Source organism: Alexandromys fortis, unplaced genomic scaffold (assembly GCF_014885135.2).
Source record: "Alexandromys fortis isolate MF-2015 unplaced genomic scaffold, M_Fortis_MF-2015_v1.1 scaffold_3, whole genome shotgun sequence".
Classification (NCBI taxonomy): domain Eukaryota; kingdom Metazoa; phylum Chordata; class Mammalia; order Rodentia; family Cricetidae; genus Alexandromys; species Alexandromys fortis.
The window spans coordinates 3,594,563-3,613,842 of record NW_026067909.1 but is presented as its reverse complement, the minus strand read 5'-3'; the positions used below and the strand labels follow the sequence as shown (position 1 = coordinate 3,613,842).

General features: G+C 46.1%; 2 protein-coding genes across 4 annotated transcripts in view; one reads left to right on the top strand and one right to left on the bottom strand.

Annotated features, from left to right (window-relative positions):
- The window catches only part of Dock1 (dedicator of cytokinesis 1), a 512,909-nt gene that overhangs the window by 235,248 nt on the left and 258,381 nt on the right, over nt 1–19,280 (bottom strand). The window lies entirely within an intron of this gene.
- Insyn2a (inhibitory synaptic factor 2A) overlaps nt 1–19,280 on the top strand; it is a 67,038-nt gene that overhangs the window by 2,771 nt on the left and 44,987 nt on the right. For both annotated transcript variants that reach the window (XM_050136681.1, XM_050136680.1), the window contains exon 2: nt 14,974–16,135. In XM_050136681.1, the coding sequence (XP_049992638.1) occupies nt 14,979–16,135 (1,157 nt within the window). In that variant the 5' untranslated portion in view covers nt 14,974–14,978. The remainder of the gene's footprint in view (nt 1–14,973; nt 16,136–19,280) is intronic.

The window sequence follows — 19,280 nt, the reverse complement described above, 5'->3', positions numbered from 1 at the left end:
CCTTTTGTTCCATTGCACGGCTATCTGGCTGAGAGAGACAGATACCGAACTCCCTGGTAGAAGCAGATTACTTACATTGGGTTCAGACAATAATGCTCAGAAATGATCGGAGGCATAGCACGGTGCAGCAGTTCTGAGGACAGGCCTTGCCACTGAAGAGCACTAACAGAGCCACCAGAGGCTTTAATTCTAACACTCTAGACTAATCCAGCAGACACCTAAGCCAGAGATGCTGTTAACAGATCATCTTGGGTACCGCACCGATTATACAGAATGGAAGTGGTTCACATCCTCCTGGGAATGAAAGGCCATAGGACTTCCAGACACAAGAAGGACTGTTTTCCACAGAACCTTCGTAAATGTGATAGCCGGGTTCATCACCCCACCCTCTACTGTAGTTCCAGAGATCTGCATTCTTCAACCCCAGATTTGCTGACATAATTTATGATGAGGAACTTTCATGTTTGATTTTAATATTTCATAACATTATGGAGTGGCTTCAATATTTTAAAGCAGAATTTAGTATGAGCGATGTGACATGACAACACACACGTCTCCACGTGTTCAGAGAAGCCTTTATCCAGGCTTAATCTCCCTTTATGTAAATACGCTAAAACACCATGACCTTTAATCAGTACACTTTTTTTAAAAAGTGCTTTTCTTATACCTTGAGGACGGAATACAGATTTGTACGAGTTACAGTGGCCCTGGCAAATCATATAAACAAGTTGTCTGGATGACCTCACAAATTAGCAGTGTGGCACACAAGGTCTGGGTTTGAACCTCTCAACCATGTCTGAGGATATAACCGTTTCATTCCCCGAAGGTACAGAGGGCATGGTGGGGTCATGGAGGCAACCAAGATCCCACCCTCAGATTAAGGAACATCAGAATGTCAGAGACGTCTCCTAGTCATTCAGTCACCTGGGTCCTAAGCCATCAGGATTTGCAGCCTGACCTGGAGACTACTCAGTTCCAGCTGGGCATGAGAGAAACCTGAACTTGAATATGGAGAAAGTAGAAATAGGGGACAAGAAAGAGCTGTGTTTCTAAATTACCCCACAAACCTTGTGGATAGTATACTACTACTTCATGAGGATTTGGAAAGAATTCTCTCTGAAGTAATCATTTGGATATTACTTTTGTAGAACAGAGAGCCGAGGATTTGAAGGACGGCATATTCATAGGCGTGTCCAGTGGCCACATCATTCTGGGATTGGGAAGGCTGAGGAAGAAAAGACTAGAGAGAGAGGCTTATCCATGCAGGGTGTACAGTCACAGAAGTTCCACTATTTTAACAAATGAAGCAAAGAAACAACAACCAACAGTGACCCCAACAGCACGTCAAAATGCTCCTCGTAGTTTGCATTGGAGTTACCATGGAAAACTCCAGTCCAGCCTTTGATAATCTAGCCTAGGGCATAAAAATGAAAGCAGTACACTACAGACCAGGAGGGGTGAGAGAGAAAGCTGCAGAACGCCGAAAACGTAGCAAGCAGCTTTGCAAATGAAAGTTGATTTCTCTCTACTTGAGTGACCCAGAGAAGCAACAGGGCAGGCTGATGTTGCGGCCCTCGTGTCAGCAGCTGTGAAGAGGAAACTCTAAGGAACAGCAGACCCATTGCTCACTTGGTATTCCTAGTCCATTCCAGCAAGTGACACAGGTCCCCTATGCATTGTTCTTGGAAGTATCCCGAACGGGTCAACCGTCCTGCTGTAAAATCTCTTCCACGTGTTTTCAGTGGGTAGATTCTAGACAGCTCATAGCATCTGCAGCCTGCTTCATGAGATCTGCTTTTTTTTTTTTTTTTTTTTTTTCCCTAGTGCTTTTAGGAATCTTGGAAATTTACTGGCACTATAAAGACCAGACTCTTAGAAGGGAGTGGACATGGGCAAAGTAGACAGATAAGCAACAGGGGATTTCAAGACTGCAGGAAAAGCCTTCAAGGAATCTGGGTCCAGCAGGAAGAGAAGAGGTGACTAGGATGTGGCAAACATGCAAAGACATCTAGATTCACAAGAAAGAATCAGGATGGACAGTTCTGGTGTGAGTGACGCCTTGACTGACTTCAAGTGTCAGGTTGAGAGAGGATCCTAGGCCCAGTGCATAGATACCAGTGCTTATACCAACTGGGTGTTACAAGAAGAGGAAGAGACTAGCAAGGGAAGAATGAGGAGTGACATTTGGCAAAGGTTTGGGTTTTAGCATCACAGGGTGCTCGGACATGGTTTGAAGCCACTTTAAGAAGGACCCAGAAGGGCAAGAGAGGCCTCCCAGGATGCTTTCAGCAAGAGTGTGTATCATAACTAAGTGTTGGTATCTAGATAGAAACCAGAAAAAAGGAACCAGAGGCCAGCTGAGAAGGTGCCAGGGGTGAGAATTGACTAGTGCCAAACGTGGCTGGTAGCACTGGGGTTGGATAGACAGGGGCCAGCTATGACAGATCTTTAACAGTGGAATCCTGTACCATGGCAACGGTAGAGGGCTAACTGAAGTTCTACCCAGGGGTTGAGGAGCCAGCAGGAAAAAGGGGTGGTGATTCCCTGGAATTTGAGACTGGGTATTCAACTGGAAATACCACATGAAAAGGTGAGGTTTTTTTTTGTTTGTTTGTTTGTTTGAAATCATTTCTCTTAACTCAAAGCATCAAAAGTACTTTCAAAAAGGGAGGAAAGGATGGATGGATGGACCTGGAGACTCACAACTCAAAGAGAGCCTTAAGGAAGAGACACTGCAGGATCTAGTAACAGGTGCTCAATGAATATTTAATGAGGCTATTAACAGTAAACCTAGTCAGTAATTTCACTGGAAACCCGGGGAATCCTGGCAGGAAGCAACTCTTCCCGTCATTCATTCATTCATTCATTCATTCATTCATTCATTAAGAAGATAGTCTAACCATGCTGTGTTTAGAAAAGAAATGGCTAAAGGGTTGAGTTTCCTCTGCCCAGTTCACAATTGGTATCTTCTCTGCTAAAGTCCACTTGGGTAGGGACTGAGTTTTAAGGGAAGAATGTCTTTGAGCTGACTTACCTTGAGAAACAAACAAGAAGAAGAGCAAGCCTAACTGCCTGCTTTCACGTCCATGAAAGCTCTTGCACACAAGAACTGACATTCCAAGTTCAAGGGAATTTTTCCTAGAGTTCTCCCAGAGTTCAGTGGGCCAAGCTATGACCCCCAGTGACTGCCTCGGGACCTTTAACCTCACATCTCGGTTTGAGACTGTGACACCAACTTCCTTTCCTTCAGTACTGTCTGAAAAGTCTGTACAAGGATGGTACATGTCGATTCCTCCCTCCTGTCTTCTTGAAACCACATTACAAAAACGGCTACCATCCACTGATGATGAACTTGAGGCTCCCACAGCTTGAAACTGTGTCCAGGACTTAGTGTCCTGAAGAGTTCTTGGAATGCTGCCAGTGGAAGCATGGGGAGTTGGAAACTTTGAGGGCAACCAGCGTCTTACTTTTAAATCCTAGCTTTCATGTTTCTTGTCAGGGCTGTTTAAGACAGCGGTGTTATGACTTCTCCCCATCAACTGTCGTGTGTGCCTGTTTGAATAGTGGCTGTTAGTTCTATAACCTCACTAAAATAATTTGTGCCTCCACTCAGTTTATTTTTGTCTTGGTATTTGTATTTCTCTTTGTATGTATTATATTAACTCTCCTCTGAGTACATCTCTATTTACTGTGTCTGTCAGATTCACTGATGTGGCAAATTTACCCAGGGTTATGTAGAGCGATGACATCATTGAATCTGTGCAAATATGACCCAGTCTTACTCGACAGGGACGATGCCCCATGACCATCTATGGCATATGATCAGGTGCTGGCACAAACACACATATTAATAATAAGAATTTTTAAATCAAAAATGAAGAAGATATGAAGGAGGTGGGGGAAGGAAATAACGAAGGGCACAAGCCAGTGGTTTATCTTCATAAATGCACTATCAAAATGATCCGAGGAAGCCAGCAATGCTTCTGCATCTCTTTAATCCCAGCACTGAGGATTCTGAGGCAAGTGGATCTCTATGAGGTCAAAACCGGCCTAATCAATCAACACAAGCTCCAGAACAGCCAAAGCTACACAGTGAAATCCCGTCTCAAAAACAAAACAAAAACCAATAAATAGAAAGTGATCCAAGGAGTTTAAAGAATATATAATGCTTTCTAGTCTCTAACCTCCACACACTAACGTAACAGGATAGGGTGGGGACTAAATATATAGTTTCTTTTTTCTTTTATAAGTTTCAGTTCCTAACCCATCGCAGAGAACAAGTCCAGGGGTCAGTCTTTAAGGAAAAGGCGTGCTTTTTTCCTTCTGCGGGAGAACAGCCACTTATTGGGCTTTGTTTACTTGCCAAGACAGACTCCTTGTTTTAAACACACACATGCATACATGCATGTACACACAGGAAAAGGCTCCACCTCATCAACACTCAGATCCTCCTCCAAAGAAAGCATCAAGAAGAGCAACAAGCAGCAGGGACAATGACGGATTGGGTGAGATCAGCATTTGCCTTGTATTCGGAAGTCCACTCATTGCCCGCCTTATGCTCATGTCTTATTCTGTTGTTCTCTTTCTTCTTGCCATGATCTGTAAATTACCATGGCGCCTGCACCATGGAGGGCTGTAGATGGAGGCAAACATAGGAATATCAGCTTGGCCTCCCCACTAGATTGACACTTGAGCATTCTGTATGAGGAGAGTGTCATACCCCAGTTGCCTGCCCTGGCTTTGGTTCTGCCTAAGAATCAAGTGCCCACCAATCTCTGGGTGGAGAAAAGATTTATGCAACTCTAACCAAGCTGCCAAAAATCTGAGAGTGAGGCTCAAGGCCACTGAAGCTCTCTACACCTCCCTCAAGTGCAGAATGAACAAAATGCACCGTAGTTCAACTGCCCCATCATTGCTTCTTCTGTCAGAACGTGCCTGTCTCTGTCCACCAATGTGTCTGTCATCCTATCTATATGTTTTTCTGGCCACACATTCATCTTTGTAGATAAGTAATGGCAGGGACTGATTATACTCCTAAGGACTGATGGTACTTAGTAATCCATATTTATATTCTCAGGTCACATACAGGGTTTGGAAAATGAATGTGATTCCATCCAGACTTTGATGCACTTTTGGGGTACTAAGGTTCACTGTTGTGCTTTGGACCCTACAATGTTTGCCACTCAAAGGTCAAGGGTGCCTCCTCTATAGCTGGTCAGAAGGCTGGGATTATGAAAGATGTTATGCTCTGAAATTTTTATATGACTCGAAGCCACTGAGCTGCGTGAATTAAATTCTTAATTTATTTGGGAACTACATCATATTCCTAAGAAGCCAGTTGGAAATCATCAGAACAAACATACTGTTAGCAAGTCGAAATGGCTGCAAGGAATATGTCATCAAGTCCCCGCTCGGCTTCACAGTGGAATGTAAAACCATTCATAGACCATCTCCTTATTCTTGTATGTATGCTATCTCTTTCTCTTGCATCATCAGGGGAAAATACGTTGCATAACTCCAGGTAGTGGTTTCTTCAAACTTAATGAAAACTTGTTCTTTCTTTTATTCCTACCCAGGGTTTATGACACAGCCAAGCTCTCCAGGGAATGTAGACAGAATCCTTGGAAATCACTAATACTGCATACTCATCCAGAGGCTCCTTGACCAGAACATGGGAAGGGCCTCTGCTCCAAGGATGATGTACATTTATATTCTCAAATCACTCAGCAAGTATTGAAGGATGGGCTGGGTACAAGGCAGGGAAGTTGCTGAGTAGGCCTTGTCCAAACACTTAGGTTTGGGAGAGAGCACATTGGGCTGCTCTCTGCATGCTTTCAAGTGCAGTCGCCCACATTCCCAGGATCACTCTCAGCAACTTGTCCCTAGTACCTTGAGGAAGGATGCACTGAGTGTAACTCCCAGCTGGATGACACATTGCTGAGGATGATGCCTCACTGTTTCACATGTGCCCAGCACCCATTAGGCTGTCTGGTTACCTTGGACATATAAATGCCTGGAACAGCCCTGAAGAAGCAAGACCAAGTCTATCCCATCTAAACGCAATGAGCCACGAGTGGAGAATGAGGCTCATCTCTGGAATGTGAGCCAAGGGAAGAAAAGACACACAGTAGGGATGACCACAGTGTGTTCTAGACATGGTGTGGGGATATCAGAACTTTGTTAGTGGGGATTCTTGAGTAGTGATGAGAAATAAGATCCTAGACTTGGGTAGGAAGGAGTTAAGAAGGCTTTAAAGACAACAAGATTTTCTACTGGACTGGGCTCTGCCGAGAGGAGAGGCACCTTTACTTAGAGCCATCCCAAACACGGATGGGAGTAAGAATGGAAGGTAGACTCCAGGAGAGGTACAGAGACTAAGATGAGGAGGAGAATGGTATGGGAGGGAAGTCAATAGAGAAACAGCAGCAACGAGACATAAGAGATAGTGGGGGTTACTCTGGGAATATGCAGGATTGATGTGAAGAGATCAAACTGTTAGCGATTTGCTTGCCGGAAGATGGTTCAGCAATTTAAGCAGGGGGTGGGTGCAAGACGGGTCCAGAGTTCAAGCTCAGTGGAGGTAAGCATGGTAGCTGTGTTCCTAGGTTGAAGATGGACCACACTAACCACTTCTCAAGAAGCACCACAGGGCCCGCTCCGTGCCACCGGGACATTGCTAAAGTCCATACACACAAGAGACAGATCTTCAGAGTGGAAGACAGAGCATGTGAGAGATGCCTGCATTCCCATGTTGTAAAGTAGCAGCTAATTTTTTGATATGAATAAAATAAGGCAGACAGTTAATTGCTGCTGTAAAGAAAGAAAAAGAATCAAGTAACCACTATAGAAAAGAAGAGAAAATACTAGGATTCATGACAGATGAGATTATTTTAATGAAAAAAATTATGACAACTATTGGGGTGGCCCAGTCTAAAAAGCGTACAACATGCAGGCAATTTATTCTCTCTTCCCCACTACTAGAGAGGACACATTTTTTTTTCTTTCTATTTTATTTGTTAGTTTTTTTTCCAAGATAAATTTTCTCTGTGTAACCCAGGTTGTCTTGGAATTTGCTCTTTAGACCAGGCTGGCCTTGAATTCAGAGATCTGCCTACCTTGGCTTTCTAGTCCTAGGATCAAAGGCATGTGCCACCATGCCCGGCTTGTACTTACTTTCTGAACATTTTGCAGACCTGCAATAAATAATTGTCAGTCATTCTGATCAGAGTATTTCTTCACTTTGCATATCCCAAGCAATTAAGTTTGCACGCTCTTTCTGACTAAGTTAAGTCTGTACGTATGTGTGTGTGTTTCTGGGATCAGTTACACATACAAGTATAGGTGACCATGCAGATATGGGTGTGTGCATGTCCACTCAAGAGGTCCTCCTCAGGTGCTCTCCACTTTGTTCGTTTAGATGTGTTCTCTTATCTATTAGGAGAGGCAGCCCTGGTGATCGGCTTGTCCACAGTTCCCCGGTGCTGGCTTTTTTACATCTGTTGTCAGGATCAAACTCAAGTCCTTGAAAGCACTTTACCAACTGAGCCATCTCCCTAGCCCTTAAGTCTTGTTTAAACTGACAAAACAATCTTGAGGGCAGTGAGCAATTTCTGAGGTCACCCTCACCAGCCATCAGCTGCAGGGAAAGGAAGAAGGTGGCTCCCCTGATTCAGACTTTGAGTTACTCTGAATTAAAGCAACCTCTAACATTTGTAGCCTATGAGTCGGAAGGCCTTCAGAATTCAAAGCAGGCTATCTTTCCACATTAGACCTGGGTCAAGGGAAAGTATGAGGGCTAGCCAGGTCACAGACACTATAGCTCTGTACAGCCAGGGAACCGTCCACATGCATTCCTAGGGCAAGACATTTTCTCTACATTCAGCAACCAGCTTATGAATAGAAGCCGATTATAAGAAGCACTCACGGCTCTTTCTTCTTGGCTTAGCTACCTCTGCTGTGAATTCAGACCTATTCAACATCCCGGCCAAACCTAGGAGAATACAGGGGTGGGGATCTGTTTGAGGCTAAGAGACAGAGACCTGCATGGCCTTGCCAGAAAGACAGATTGTATCTTCAATTCTAAATGACTTCTATTGTACATGGCTACTTATATAGCAAAATCCTGCCCTGGATGTCTCAGTATGGTGTCCTGAGACAAAAGTGAAGTGTAGCAGGGAAGGTTCTGCTTGCATCAGGCACTTTGAGGGACAGGGAGGAAAAGTCAGTATTCCAGTCTGAGGTTCCAATAAATCAGGAGTTAAATGGTATTGTGCACTGGGGCTGGAAAGATGGTTTGGTGGGTACAGTGTTCGCAGGACACAGGAACACACAACCCAGTTTGGGTTCAGCATAATTAAGGTAGCGAGGCAGGGTTCCCAGCTGATTTTTCAGACAATCATAACATTCTGCTAATTGCTTTCTACCAGCTCAGATGCCATTTGGATAGTGGGTAAACAAAGGTTACTGTCTTTGATGGAACTTTAGTGAAGGGGAGAGTCTGCTTGAAGAGGACTGGTTTCTACATCTTCTAAAGCAGTGGTTCTCAACCTTCCTAATGCTACAACCCTTTAATACAGTTCCTCATGCTGTGGTGACCCCTGACAACTAAACTATTTTCATTTCTACTTCCTAAGTGTAGATTCATTCCTACCGTTATGAATCGTAACGTAACTATCTGTGTTTTGCAATTGTCTTAGGTGACCCCTGTGAAAGGGTTGTTCTGTTCCCAAAGGGGTCACAGCTCACAGGTTGACAGCCACTGTTCTGAAGCCTCCACACCAAACCCAAGGTGTCCACGCCTGGACCAGGCACACACTTCATGCCTCTCTACCGGCTCACAGTGCAGGACAGTGTGCACCCATGATAGCAGCGGTTTGCAGCGTTGGGGTGACTTTTCCAAGGCTCTCTCTTGGTGAGCTACATGTTCTAATGACACAGATAAGGGCAAACCAGAGCCTCAGTGGAGACAGGGTTTCTTCTGCCCCCAAAACTGCATTTTATCTCAAAATATCACTATTCCCACTTTCAGACTAGAGAGGCACCAGTTCATAAAGGTTCAGGTTACCCTTCGATATTCCATCAGGTAAGAGAGGGAGAGGATGTAGTTCAGTTGGTAGATGGCTTGCCTTGTATGCCCAACACACTGATTCCCAGCACCAAGTAAATGAGCCATAGGCAGATACCTATAATCCCAGCACCAGAGGTGGCAATTCAAGGTCATCCTCGAATACTGTTTGTAAGCTCAAGGTCAGCCTAGAGAGAGGTGGAGGGAGGGAGGAAGGGACAGAAAGAATGATAACAAGAACACAAGCAGGCTGTGTCTTCCCTGATTTCCTACCACAGCTAGGTTGCTGTCCCTGGAGCTGTTCCCTCACTTCCGGCTGACCCTAGAGAGACAACTGAATGTACTTAGAGTCACCCCTCTCCAGTCAGATCTGTGGCCTCTGAAGACAGAACAAATGTTGGGAGAAGGGCATCTCCATGTGTTAAATTAATCTAGACCGTGAAGCTGAGACCCATTCTAGCATCTATGTGGTGGTCTCTGCCTCAAGACAAGTGGGCTTCAGGACTGTGAACTAGGAAGCATTAAAGCTTCCCCTATAAACAGGGGTCCTGGAGCGAGGGAGAGCTTACCTTCCTTCCCCACTGGGAAGCTCCACGGTAAAGCTCATCCACTTGCCCCTTTTCCCCACTCTGAGGAGCCTACTGCACAGGCCTTTCCTCAGCATGTGGAACAAAATGTTGACCCAATTAATCTTGAACCGCAGCCAGCATCTCTGGCTCCAAGGTGCCTCGACTGTGGGAGAGCCATTGGGAAGCTGGCAGTTTCATGGAGTCGCCATCCACATTCATGGGGTGACTTGCTGGCTCTTAGGCTATAGACAGTGACGGAACACCCCAAGGCAGGTACTTTCTCTACAGTCCCACCTGTCAGAGGACCAATCAAGACACACATACCACATTAGAGGGGCACATAGGAATCCTGGGAAGGATGAGACATTTTACAATGGCAGAATAGAAGCAAGAGTCTTTTCCGTCAGCCGATGAGACCCCAAACTTCTGGAGCTGCTCATCATAGCCCACAAGGCGAATCGATTTGATTATAAATTCAAACCAGCGGCAGTTTTCTTCTTCACAGTAAGTTCTCTGGATTGCTGGCATGGTCTGCTAATTCTCCAACCCACGAGAGCATATGTATACACTCAAGTACCTAGACACACAAGCACACACACATACTACCATCACTAAAATTCAGCACTTTCTCGGCACGATCAAAGAAGGCCTTTGGGGACTGCCTGATCCTTTCTGGGACTTTGAGAGTATGCACACTTACAAAGACCTGCAGAAGGGGTGCTTTGCTCCATGAGTTTTAACAAGAAAAGTAAAGTAGCAACAGCCTTATGTCAAAAAATACACAGGTAAGACACTCTTCTGAAAGACAATGTTTAAATGCAACAGCAACCACTTTGGTTTATTTCCTTTTCCCCAGCTAAACTTGGTAGGCCGTTTTCCTTCACTTAACATTAGCTCCTGTTTTGTGGCGATACCACGCCTTCTTTATAATGATTATTTTAATGGCCACAGCGAGTGGGGATACACCATTATTTACTTGACTGTTTACCTATTGTTGGGCTGTTGAACTGAGCGTGTTTTTATCTGTGTTATTAATTTAAAACAGCACAGAGATGACACGGCATCGCTAATCTAAAACTACAGGGTTTATATATTTACAGCTCACATTTGATTATGAAATTTAATTTGAGAGTAATTAAGACATTTATATTCTACACAGCTCAACAGCATCTAGATTTCCCTGAGCCAGGCAGGCCCAACCATGACTTGCCACTTTCCCAAAGCATTTCCCATTAAATCTAGCACAGGTTATGGACTCTCGCGGCTCTGCAGATTAAGAGATTCGCCCAAAGGACCATCACCTCTAGCTCTATGGGGTGACCTACCCAAGGAAGCCATGTTAGAAATGCAATTCAAGTCTGACAGTCACCTCGAACTTCAAGGCAACCCTTATGCACCAGTGACTGACATGTTCCAGGACCACTGGAAGTCTCCCATAACCCACCCTTGATACATAATATGAGAAGGCCAGAAGGCTGACTCATTCACTTTTCAGATGTCTGATATTTTATTATTGTTATTAATATTATTAGCATTAAAGAAAGGGCCTGAGTTACCACTGGCTAGCCCAGAATCTTTGTGTAGACCAAGCTGGTCTCAAACTTGCAATGATCCTCTTGTCCCTGGCTCCCATGTGTTGGAATTGCAGGTACATGCTACCATGCTGGGCTTAGCTGATGCTTCTTGAAGTTGACCAGGGGTCAGGCCAAGTGACAGATCTCTCTGCTTAGGACAGATTTTTAGAGAATGTTATTCAAAGGGACTTATTCAGGCCACCAGCTGTGCCCTTCCGAGTCTCAACATAGAGGAAGGATGAGGATAGCCTTGGAGTCTCCCCAGCAGGCAGGAGGATTCTGAGGGTCAAATGAGAAGATGGGAGTGAAATGTACAGGCATAAGCTGGCATTTGTTAGCACACATGGCACATGCCTAGGGCCCAGGGAGATGGCTCAGCAATAAAGCACACGCACTGATCCTGCGGAGGACACAAGCACAATTCCCAGCTCCCATGACAGGCAGCTCACAAGGGCCCATAATTCCTGTTCCAGGCACTTCCAACGCCTCTGGCCTTTTTGGAGCATTTCGACTCATACACGTATGCATAATAAAAAAGATAAAAAATCAATCTTCAAACCCGCCCAGCAGGCATAAGGCCCTAGGGTCAACCCCCCAGTGCAGGCCCACTAAAGCAAAGAACTTCCTTATTATTTATCTTTATTTTCTCTAATAAGGGAATAGTCTTTTTACATACTTAGCTAGCAACTCGGTAGAGCACGAAAAGCTGAGAGTTTTGTTTTTTATTATTTTGCTTTTACCACCAGCAATTAATTCCTCTGATTTGTTTTATGAGTTTGATGGTCTGGTCTACCACTCAGCAAACCAGCAGAGTGATGTAGGGAAATTATTTCTGTGCAGTTCCTGGCAAACCCTGATGATGGATAGTGAGGCAGGACAAACTTACTCAGACACACATTTTTCAGGACTGGCAGGAAAAAGGCTGAAAAATTACTAGTAAATTGCTTTTGGTAAAAATGCTCTCTCTTTCAAATTTCCCCTAGTATGAAGGTCTCCTTCACAACGATGGCACGATACATTCTGACACACCTAGATGGCAAGGGAGCCAAAGAACAGTCACAGATAAGAATGAGGGTTAGGATTTAATTTTCTTTTAGCCCCAGTTTCCAAGGCTCTTCCCCCCGCACCAACTTCTGAGTATATGTCTTTTACTTTTCGGGGGTAAGTATCCCTGAAGGATAGCTATTATCTGTGCTGGCAGGCTTGCTCTGCTGCCCTCCACCCCCGGGCACAATCCCCACCTCCACTGTATGAGTCTTGCTATTAATGTATTACATCTCTGGTCCATTCTACTCCTATTCCTTCCTCTCTAAACCTGTCCTGGAGGTTGAGTTTCAGATTACAGACTTCTGCAGATACCCCCAGCGTCTTACTTGAAAGCCTTCATTCTGAGGCCGTATCTCCGGGACAATAGAAGCCTTGGGCACTCATGGTTGGAAAGGCTAATGCAGGGTTGTCATGGTGGTGACGCTCCCTTGGTGACATTGCCGGCTGTCACACTGGAAGGAAGGTGTGCTTCCATTCTCTGGAAGAAGCTAGGGCCACTGCTGACTGCCGCTGCTGAGCGTTCTGCACTGCTCAGAGCCCATGCAGCATCAGCCGGTCATCTGCCTAACCTGCCAGTAGAGCAGCAGCTGAGTAACTAACCATGGTGGAAATTGAACCAAAGGCTGCAGAGGTGATTTTAGGGTACCTCCCCCAAACCCATTAGTGTTCAGCAATATTATGAAGAGTTGGGGATTGGATGTGCCTCTGAGTCTTTCACGCTGCAAACACCTGTGGCTTGCAAGGCAGCAAAGGCCAGTGTAGCAGAAGTATAACTGCAGAGAAGGCATAGGTCATGTGATACCCCTAAGCCAAGGGCTTGGCGTTCCTCTCTTCCTCTCCTTCATCAAGCCCTTGAGCCTACGGGCCTACAGCGCTGACTAAGGATTAAGGACAGGAGAGGCATTGGACCTGTACTGTACGTTGGACATCTGGGTTGGAAACAGAATGTCCAACGTACAGTACTTGGGATTTGGAGGGCCATGGCCTCTCTGTGCTCTTCACCTGCTGTGTGAGGGTGGACAAGTGGCATAGCATACCTCTGTGATATGGGAATGTTGCCACCAAATGTAAGAAAAATAATTCCCTGACCCCGTAAGTAGCGGCCCCTCTGTAAATATCTCCATTGTCATGGTGTTTCCTGAGACTGTCTCCTCCAGGTCTCTGGGCTGGGGTCTTACCTACAGTGCTACCATTGTCAAAATCACTACCCTTGCAAATCCTCTGCCTCAGGACAGAGCTTTAGTTCTGTTGACATGGGGCTGGAGAGTGCCTCTTTTACAGACCTTGGCTCATCTCTGTGACTTTGAAACCCTGAACGCTGGGGTTTTGATGCCAGAATCTTCCGGATACCCATTTCCAACCAGCCGACCCCCACTTTACTCTCAAATGTCAGGAAGCCAGCGACAGTTATATCACAAGCAGCACGCGTAACTCTATCTTCTGTTTATCTTTTGCCAAACCCAGGATTGAACCCAGGTCCTCATAAATACTAAGAAAATGCTCTACTGAGCTTTATTTCAGACCTGATTTTACTTTATATGGGGCAAGGACTCCCTGATCTGCCCTGCTTGGCCTTGAACTCACTCTGTAGTCCAAGCAAGCCTTATACGTGTGATCTTCCTGCCTCAGCTTCCTAAGTAGCCGGAATCAGAAATCTGCACCACCAGGCCAGGCTTCACTGAATCTTGCTTCAAGTGCAGCCCCCGAGAAAGTTCTTCGGTGTGTGATAAGCAGCTGCGAATCTGCTTATCTAATAAAGGGAAGGCACTTACCCTCCCGGTATTCCCCAGAGAATTGTTGGCCACCTGCATCTCTTTAGCTGCATTTAATAGCTCAGCCCAAGATGAATCTGCATGATTAACAAAAAGCCTCCTGATTTTATTTTCTTTCAGCATTTAAATGCTAGAACAACTACCATTGTTGTCATTTTTTTCCAGGGGTTGTGATCAAAACACAAAATTTGATTCTAGAATGAATAATTTATTTTTTAAAGTAATTTCCCAATACTATTCTCCAAGGAATCGCAGCAAAGAGATGGTATTGCTGTTTTTGTAGACTCAGGGAAACCCATGTTGTGCTCATGACTGATGTTTCTAGAAGCCATGCTCCGCAACATGACTTATTCCCGGAGATATCCCTGTGGAGGAATATGGCTGGCTCCCCACAGAGTCCATGTTGACTGACCCTGGTTCCTGCCTGCAAGGGCGTTCCTCTACATGGGTCTATCTGCTCAGGACCTAGACTCTTCAGAAAGTCTTTAATACTGTTGGATTCCAATAATAGATTAATCACATCATCCTCCAAAAAAAATCGTAAAAATCCTCAAATAAATAAGTTGCATTTGGTAAGTCATCTGCCTGCTAGGGGAGACACATGTGAAAGATGATCTGCAGAGCTGACGAAGCGGCGACACTGGGCCGCTTGATGAATGTAGTAAAACAGATTTGTCTAACGGGGAAACAAACATTACTATCAAACAGAAACCAAGTGTGTCCCACATGGAAAAGTAAGCAGGCTTTAATATCGAGAAGCATCTCATGCTGTGCCTGCCAGCAACTCCCCGCCTGTCTGATTTTTCTTAACATAAAGGCTGACCTCACCTGTTTAAAAATAATTAGGAAGCCGGCAGCTGTAATTTGGCTGGAAGTCCATATTCGGCTGCATTTGTGCGTGTGTGCTTCTGACCCACTAAAGCTTCTGTTGCTGTCTCTGCATGCAGGCACCATGGTCAGCAAGGACTCCGGTAGATGCATACTGACGACACCAGAGCGGGAAGTGGAGCCAGCTGCCTGCCTGGCCCTGGAGATGAGATATGCCCTAGACCCTAACCGGCAGATCAAAAAGCGGAACAAAGCCCTGCAGGTGCGCTTTAAGGATATCTGTGAGGCTCAGAATGAGCAGAGGGACACACAGCTGTCTTCAGGGTCTCTGGGGGAGAAGCGAGAGGCCAAGGCTGTGGCCTGTAGGACGGCCTACCGTAAGTATATGACAGTGCCCGCACGCCGATCCATTCCCAACGTCACCAAGAGCACGGGCGTGCAGACCTCACCAGACCTTCGCAAGTGTTACCAGACATTCCCTCTGGACCGCAAGAAAGGCAGCCTCAAAGGCCTGCCGGCTGCATCTGCCTTCAAAAGCCAGAACAATGGGTTTCTAGCAGGTTCAAAAGAGAAGAGCGAGGCTGGGTCCATGGAGGAACCCCGGCCTTGCAGCGCGGGAAGGATTCACAAGACCACAGCTTTGGTTTTCCATTCCAACGAGCATGTGAATGCGCTGGACCAACCTTCTGGGGTCAACTGTGCAGAGCTCTGCAAGACTCCAGACATGCTTGGCTACCCTGAAGCTCTAGTGCAGAACTCTCGGCCTCCCTCTGAGGAGCCCGTCCACCAGCTGCAGGGGAGAGCTAAGCCGGACAGGGGCACCCTTGACTCAGAGGAGCCCACTCCGCTTACCCATGGAAGGGTATTTAAAACAGAGGTCGCCACTGTGTACCCGCCTGCCATCAGTACCAGGGCCCCTGAGCCTGGCTTGTCGAACTCGGCTGCTGCCAGCCAATGGTCTCTCTGCCCTGCCGATGAGGAGCAGAGGAGGGCTGCCCACCTCAACGGGCTGCAGGCATCCACAGGCTCTGCTCTGGCCTGCTCACCCCCAGTGCAGTGCCTGTCCCCAGAATGTAGCGAACAGCCCCCGCAGAACCAGCCTAGCCCCACAGCTGGGGTGGGGGATGAAGAACGCCAACAAATTGTGCCTCAAACCGAAGTGGTAGACCTCAAGGCCCAGCTGCAGGTGATGGAGAACTTAATCAGCTCGAGCCAGGAGACCATCAAAGTGCTGCTGGGAGTCATTCAGGAGCTGGAGAAAGGAGAGGCCCACCGGGAAGGGTATGTATGACGACTCTGGCTTATTCCCCGCAGGCTTGCCACTTGCCTCCTCAACAGCCCCAAGGTCCCATCCCTAAGGAGTACAATGCCAGTGTTTCTGTGTCAGGGCTGCAGTTGGAAGAACTAGTGAGTTATGAGGATCACAGGTGTGTTGAAGGCCAGGCTTCTTGGCACACAACATCTCTGACATAGATTTGTTCGTTAGTGTTTACCTGTCTGAACTTGGTTTCAAGCTCTACCTGAATATTCAGAGTTGTTGGGTCTTCCTTGTGACCTATTCAGATTAATGTTTCTGATCTTAATGAATTGTAATACATATACCAGTTCAAAATATCTATATATGGGTCCCATTTGATTCTTAGGAATCCCATAACAGAAGGGGGAACAAATCAGATGTCACTAGGAAAAGTAAATGCTAGCGAGTGATAAATGATTTCAATGGGATCAGCATGCTGGATCATATAAGGTTTTATGTGATAGTCGTTTTGGTTTTCACTCTTTTCCTGGAGCACACAGAGGCAGAGGCCCTCTTTAGGCAAGCTCTATCCATAGGTGATTAAAAGGCAGACACCTGCACCCATGAGTTGTGTTTGGTGTCCATTTGGATTATAACACAATCCAGCATCAACAGGGGCTTGTTGGACTTGACCAGCCATTAATTGTCGAAGCTAGAAAACACATCTCCCACAGCCCTCACTGTGGGCAAGGCTGCCAGGGCTGGTTCTGGGCATCTTCAAACAGTGCCCACGGCTCCCCAACCTTAGTCCGATCTGCCAAGCCTTCTCTTGTACAACCCTTTGAAACCACCCCATCTGCTCCACTATGTTCTGGAGGTTGGATGTGAGGCTGTGTTCTCTTGTCCATGTGACTGGTGCCCTTTACTCTGTGGGTGAATTGAGCTGGCAGTCGTGTGACAGAGGGAAGCCAGGTAATACATTATCATTGCAGCAGAACACCCAGACTCAAAGAATCAGTAGAGGATTGATGTAGCCAAATTAGGCAGAGTCTGCTTGGTGTGAGCAGTGGAGAAGAAACAGCCTCTGCCTTCCAGGGCAGAAGGTAAAGCCAATGCACTAGTTTCAATGGCGAGGTACCCGGTGCTTGTCCTACCCTTGACTTTGGCCATTCCAACCCTGTTGACAAGTGGAGCTACTTCTTAGTACCGGTCCCACCTCTGACCAACAGTCAGCTTCCAGTGGCTATGAAGCAAAAAGCATGACTTGCATAATGTAAAGTAACCTGATGGGAGGCTAGTAGTCAATCTGATACCACAGAGTTGCAGGAAGCGCATTTAATGCTGAGAGGCCATCTCCATTTTCATCCATTTCAGGCATTTGAATCCATACACATCCAAAAGTCACACACTGGGGAAGCAAGTCACAAAAATGAGAGGGTCAAACAGGAACCAATCCTGGACTTTGATATAGCTGGTAGTCACTGGAGCCACACAGCACATGAAAGGATATCACCAACACGAGGTGGAAAACAAACCTCAGCAAGTGGTGTGAAGCCAGATGTATATATTATGGTAATGTGTGTACCCACTGGGAGTCACACTCAAACAGAAACGTCTCTGAGCATCCTAGGAAGGGAAAACCATGCGTTTAGCTAGGCACTTCCTTTGTGCTAGCAGAACAAGCACGGGGCCTTGCTTCAGTGGGGTCTTATAGCTTCCCAGGGGCTCTATGTGGCTAACCAAGAGAGTTCGAGTCCAGTGAGGTATGTCTGAATGGAAGTTCTGGCTCTGGTGACTTGCACAAGGGCGACACCTAGAAATTGGGGGCATTTGCTCATCTCACAGTGGAGAGTGAGAATTACACAGGTGATTCTCAGCTGTATTCATCCCAGGGACAGATTCTGTACTGGGTAATGGCTGCCAGTATCTACGTATTGGTCTGATGATTGGTTTTGGATAGGAGGAGGAGTGAACACTTGGGTCCCATGTCTGAGTCCAGTGCAATGAATGCATCCCCCTTACGCTGCTGAGCACAAAGGGTGCGACTCCACATTGTCCTGGAACCCCTGGGGATTCTCTGTCAAGTGTAGTGACTGCTAGCGACCTGTGCCTAATGAAACCCATCAAGTCAATCGTACTTCGTTACACTTGACCATTCACTCTTTGCGCACACTGGCCAGGGTTTAAGAGTTTAGTAGTGTCAAACTGAAGGCAGAGGAAAGGGTCTCCTGTCATAAAAAGCCCTTTCTTCCAGGATCCCAAAGTATACACAGAGCCCTAGCCATCTTAAGACTCGACACCTTAAAATTGTGGTCCCCTCCCTCATCTTTAAAACAAACCTCTACTTAAGTCATTGTCCATACAGGACAAGCTCAGGGTGTCAAGGCAGGTCCATAGGATGGTAGCCTCTCACATCTGATTCTAGAACAATCATTCCCACCCATCTCAGGGAACCCTCTGGATACATTTAACAGCGAATCAATTAGTTTCAAAGCCCAAGGGTACTATGATGGTGGCTCTTCCCATGCCATGCCCAAGATCATTAATTTGACTAATACTCAAATTTCTCACTTCCCTTTTCCCTTGAGAATATCACAGAGGGGAGCAGCCTCTAGGGGGCAAAGCAGAAGCTGTGAGGATGGGGTCCCAAGGAGTCTCCAGAAGTTGGAGAGTCAGCCACAGCCAGTTCCCCACTGTGACACCTGTAATGACCCTGGGTAAGGATAGCAACTGTCCATTTCCCTGCTGTAAATACTTCATCGTCAGGTGGTTGCATCACCTCCTATATCCTGAAAATCTCTGCTCCTCTAATGACCCAAGCCCAGTCCTGAATGGTGCCACTGTGGTCCTGAAGGGAGAAGGGGTTCTCAGGACATAGGTACTTCATGGAGGCAGGAGATGACTGTTTCGCTTGTACCCCAAGTTAAAACAACAGGAAATGCATTCTACTTTACAATGACTAGTGTTTAATATGTTAAAATTTATGTTTTATCTTTCTGTGTGTTTTGAGGTTGGAGGCACAAAGGAAAACCTGAAAAGGTCTATTCTCTCTTTCCACCACATGGGTCATGGGAATGGAACTTAGGTCATTGAGCTTGATGGCAGGTGCCTTTGCCAACTGAGCCATCTTGCCATCGATATATGTATCATTACATATTCACTTCCTGTGAAATGACAAAGAATTGAAGG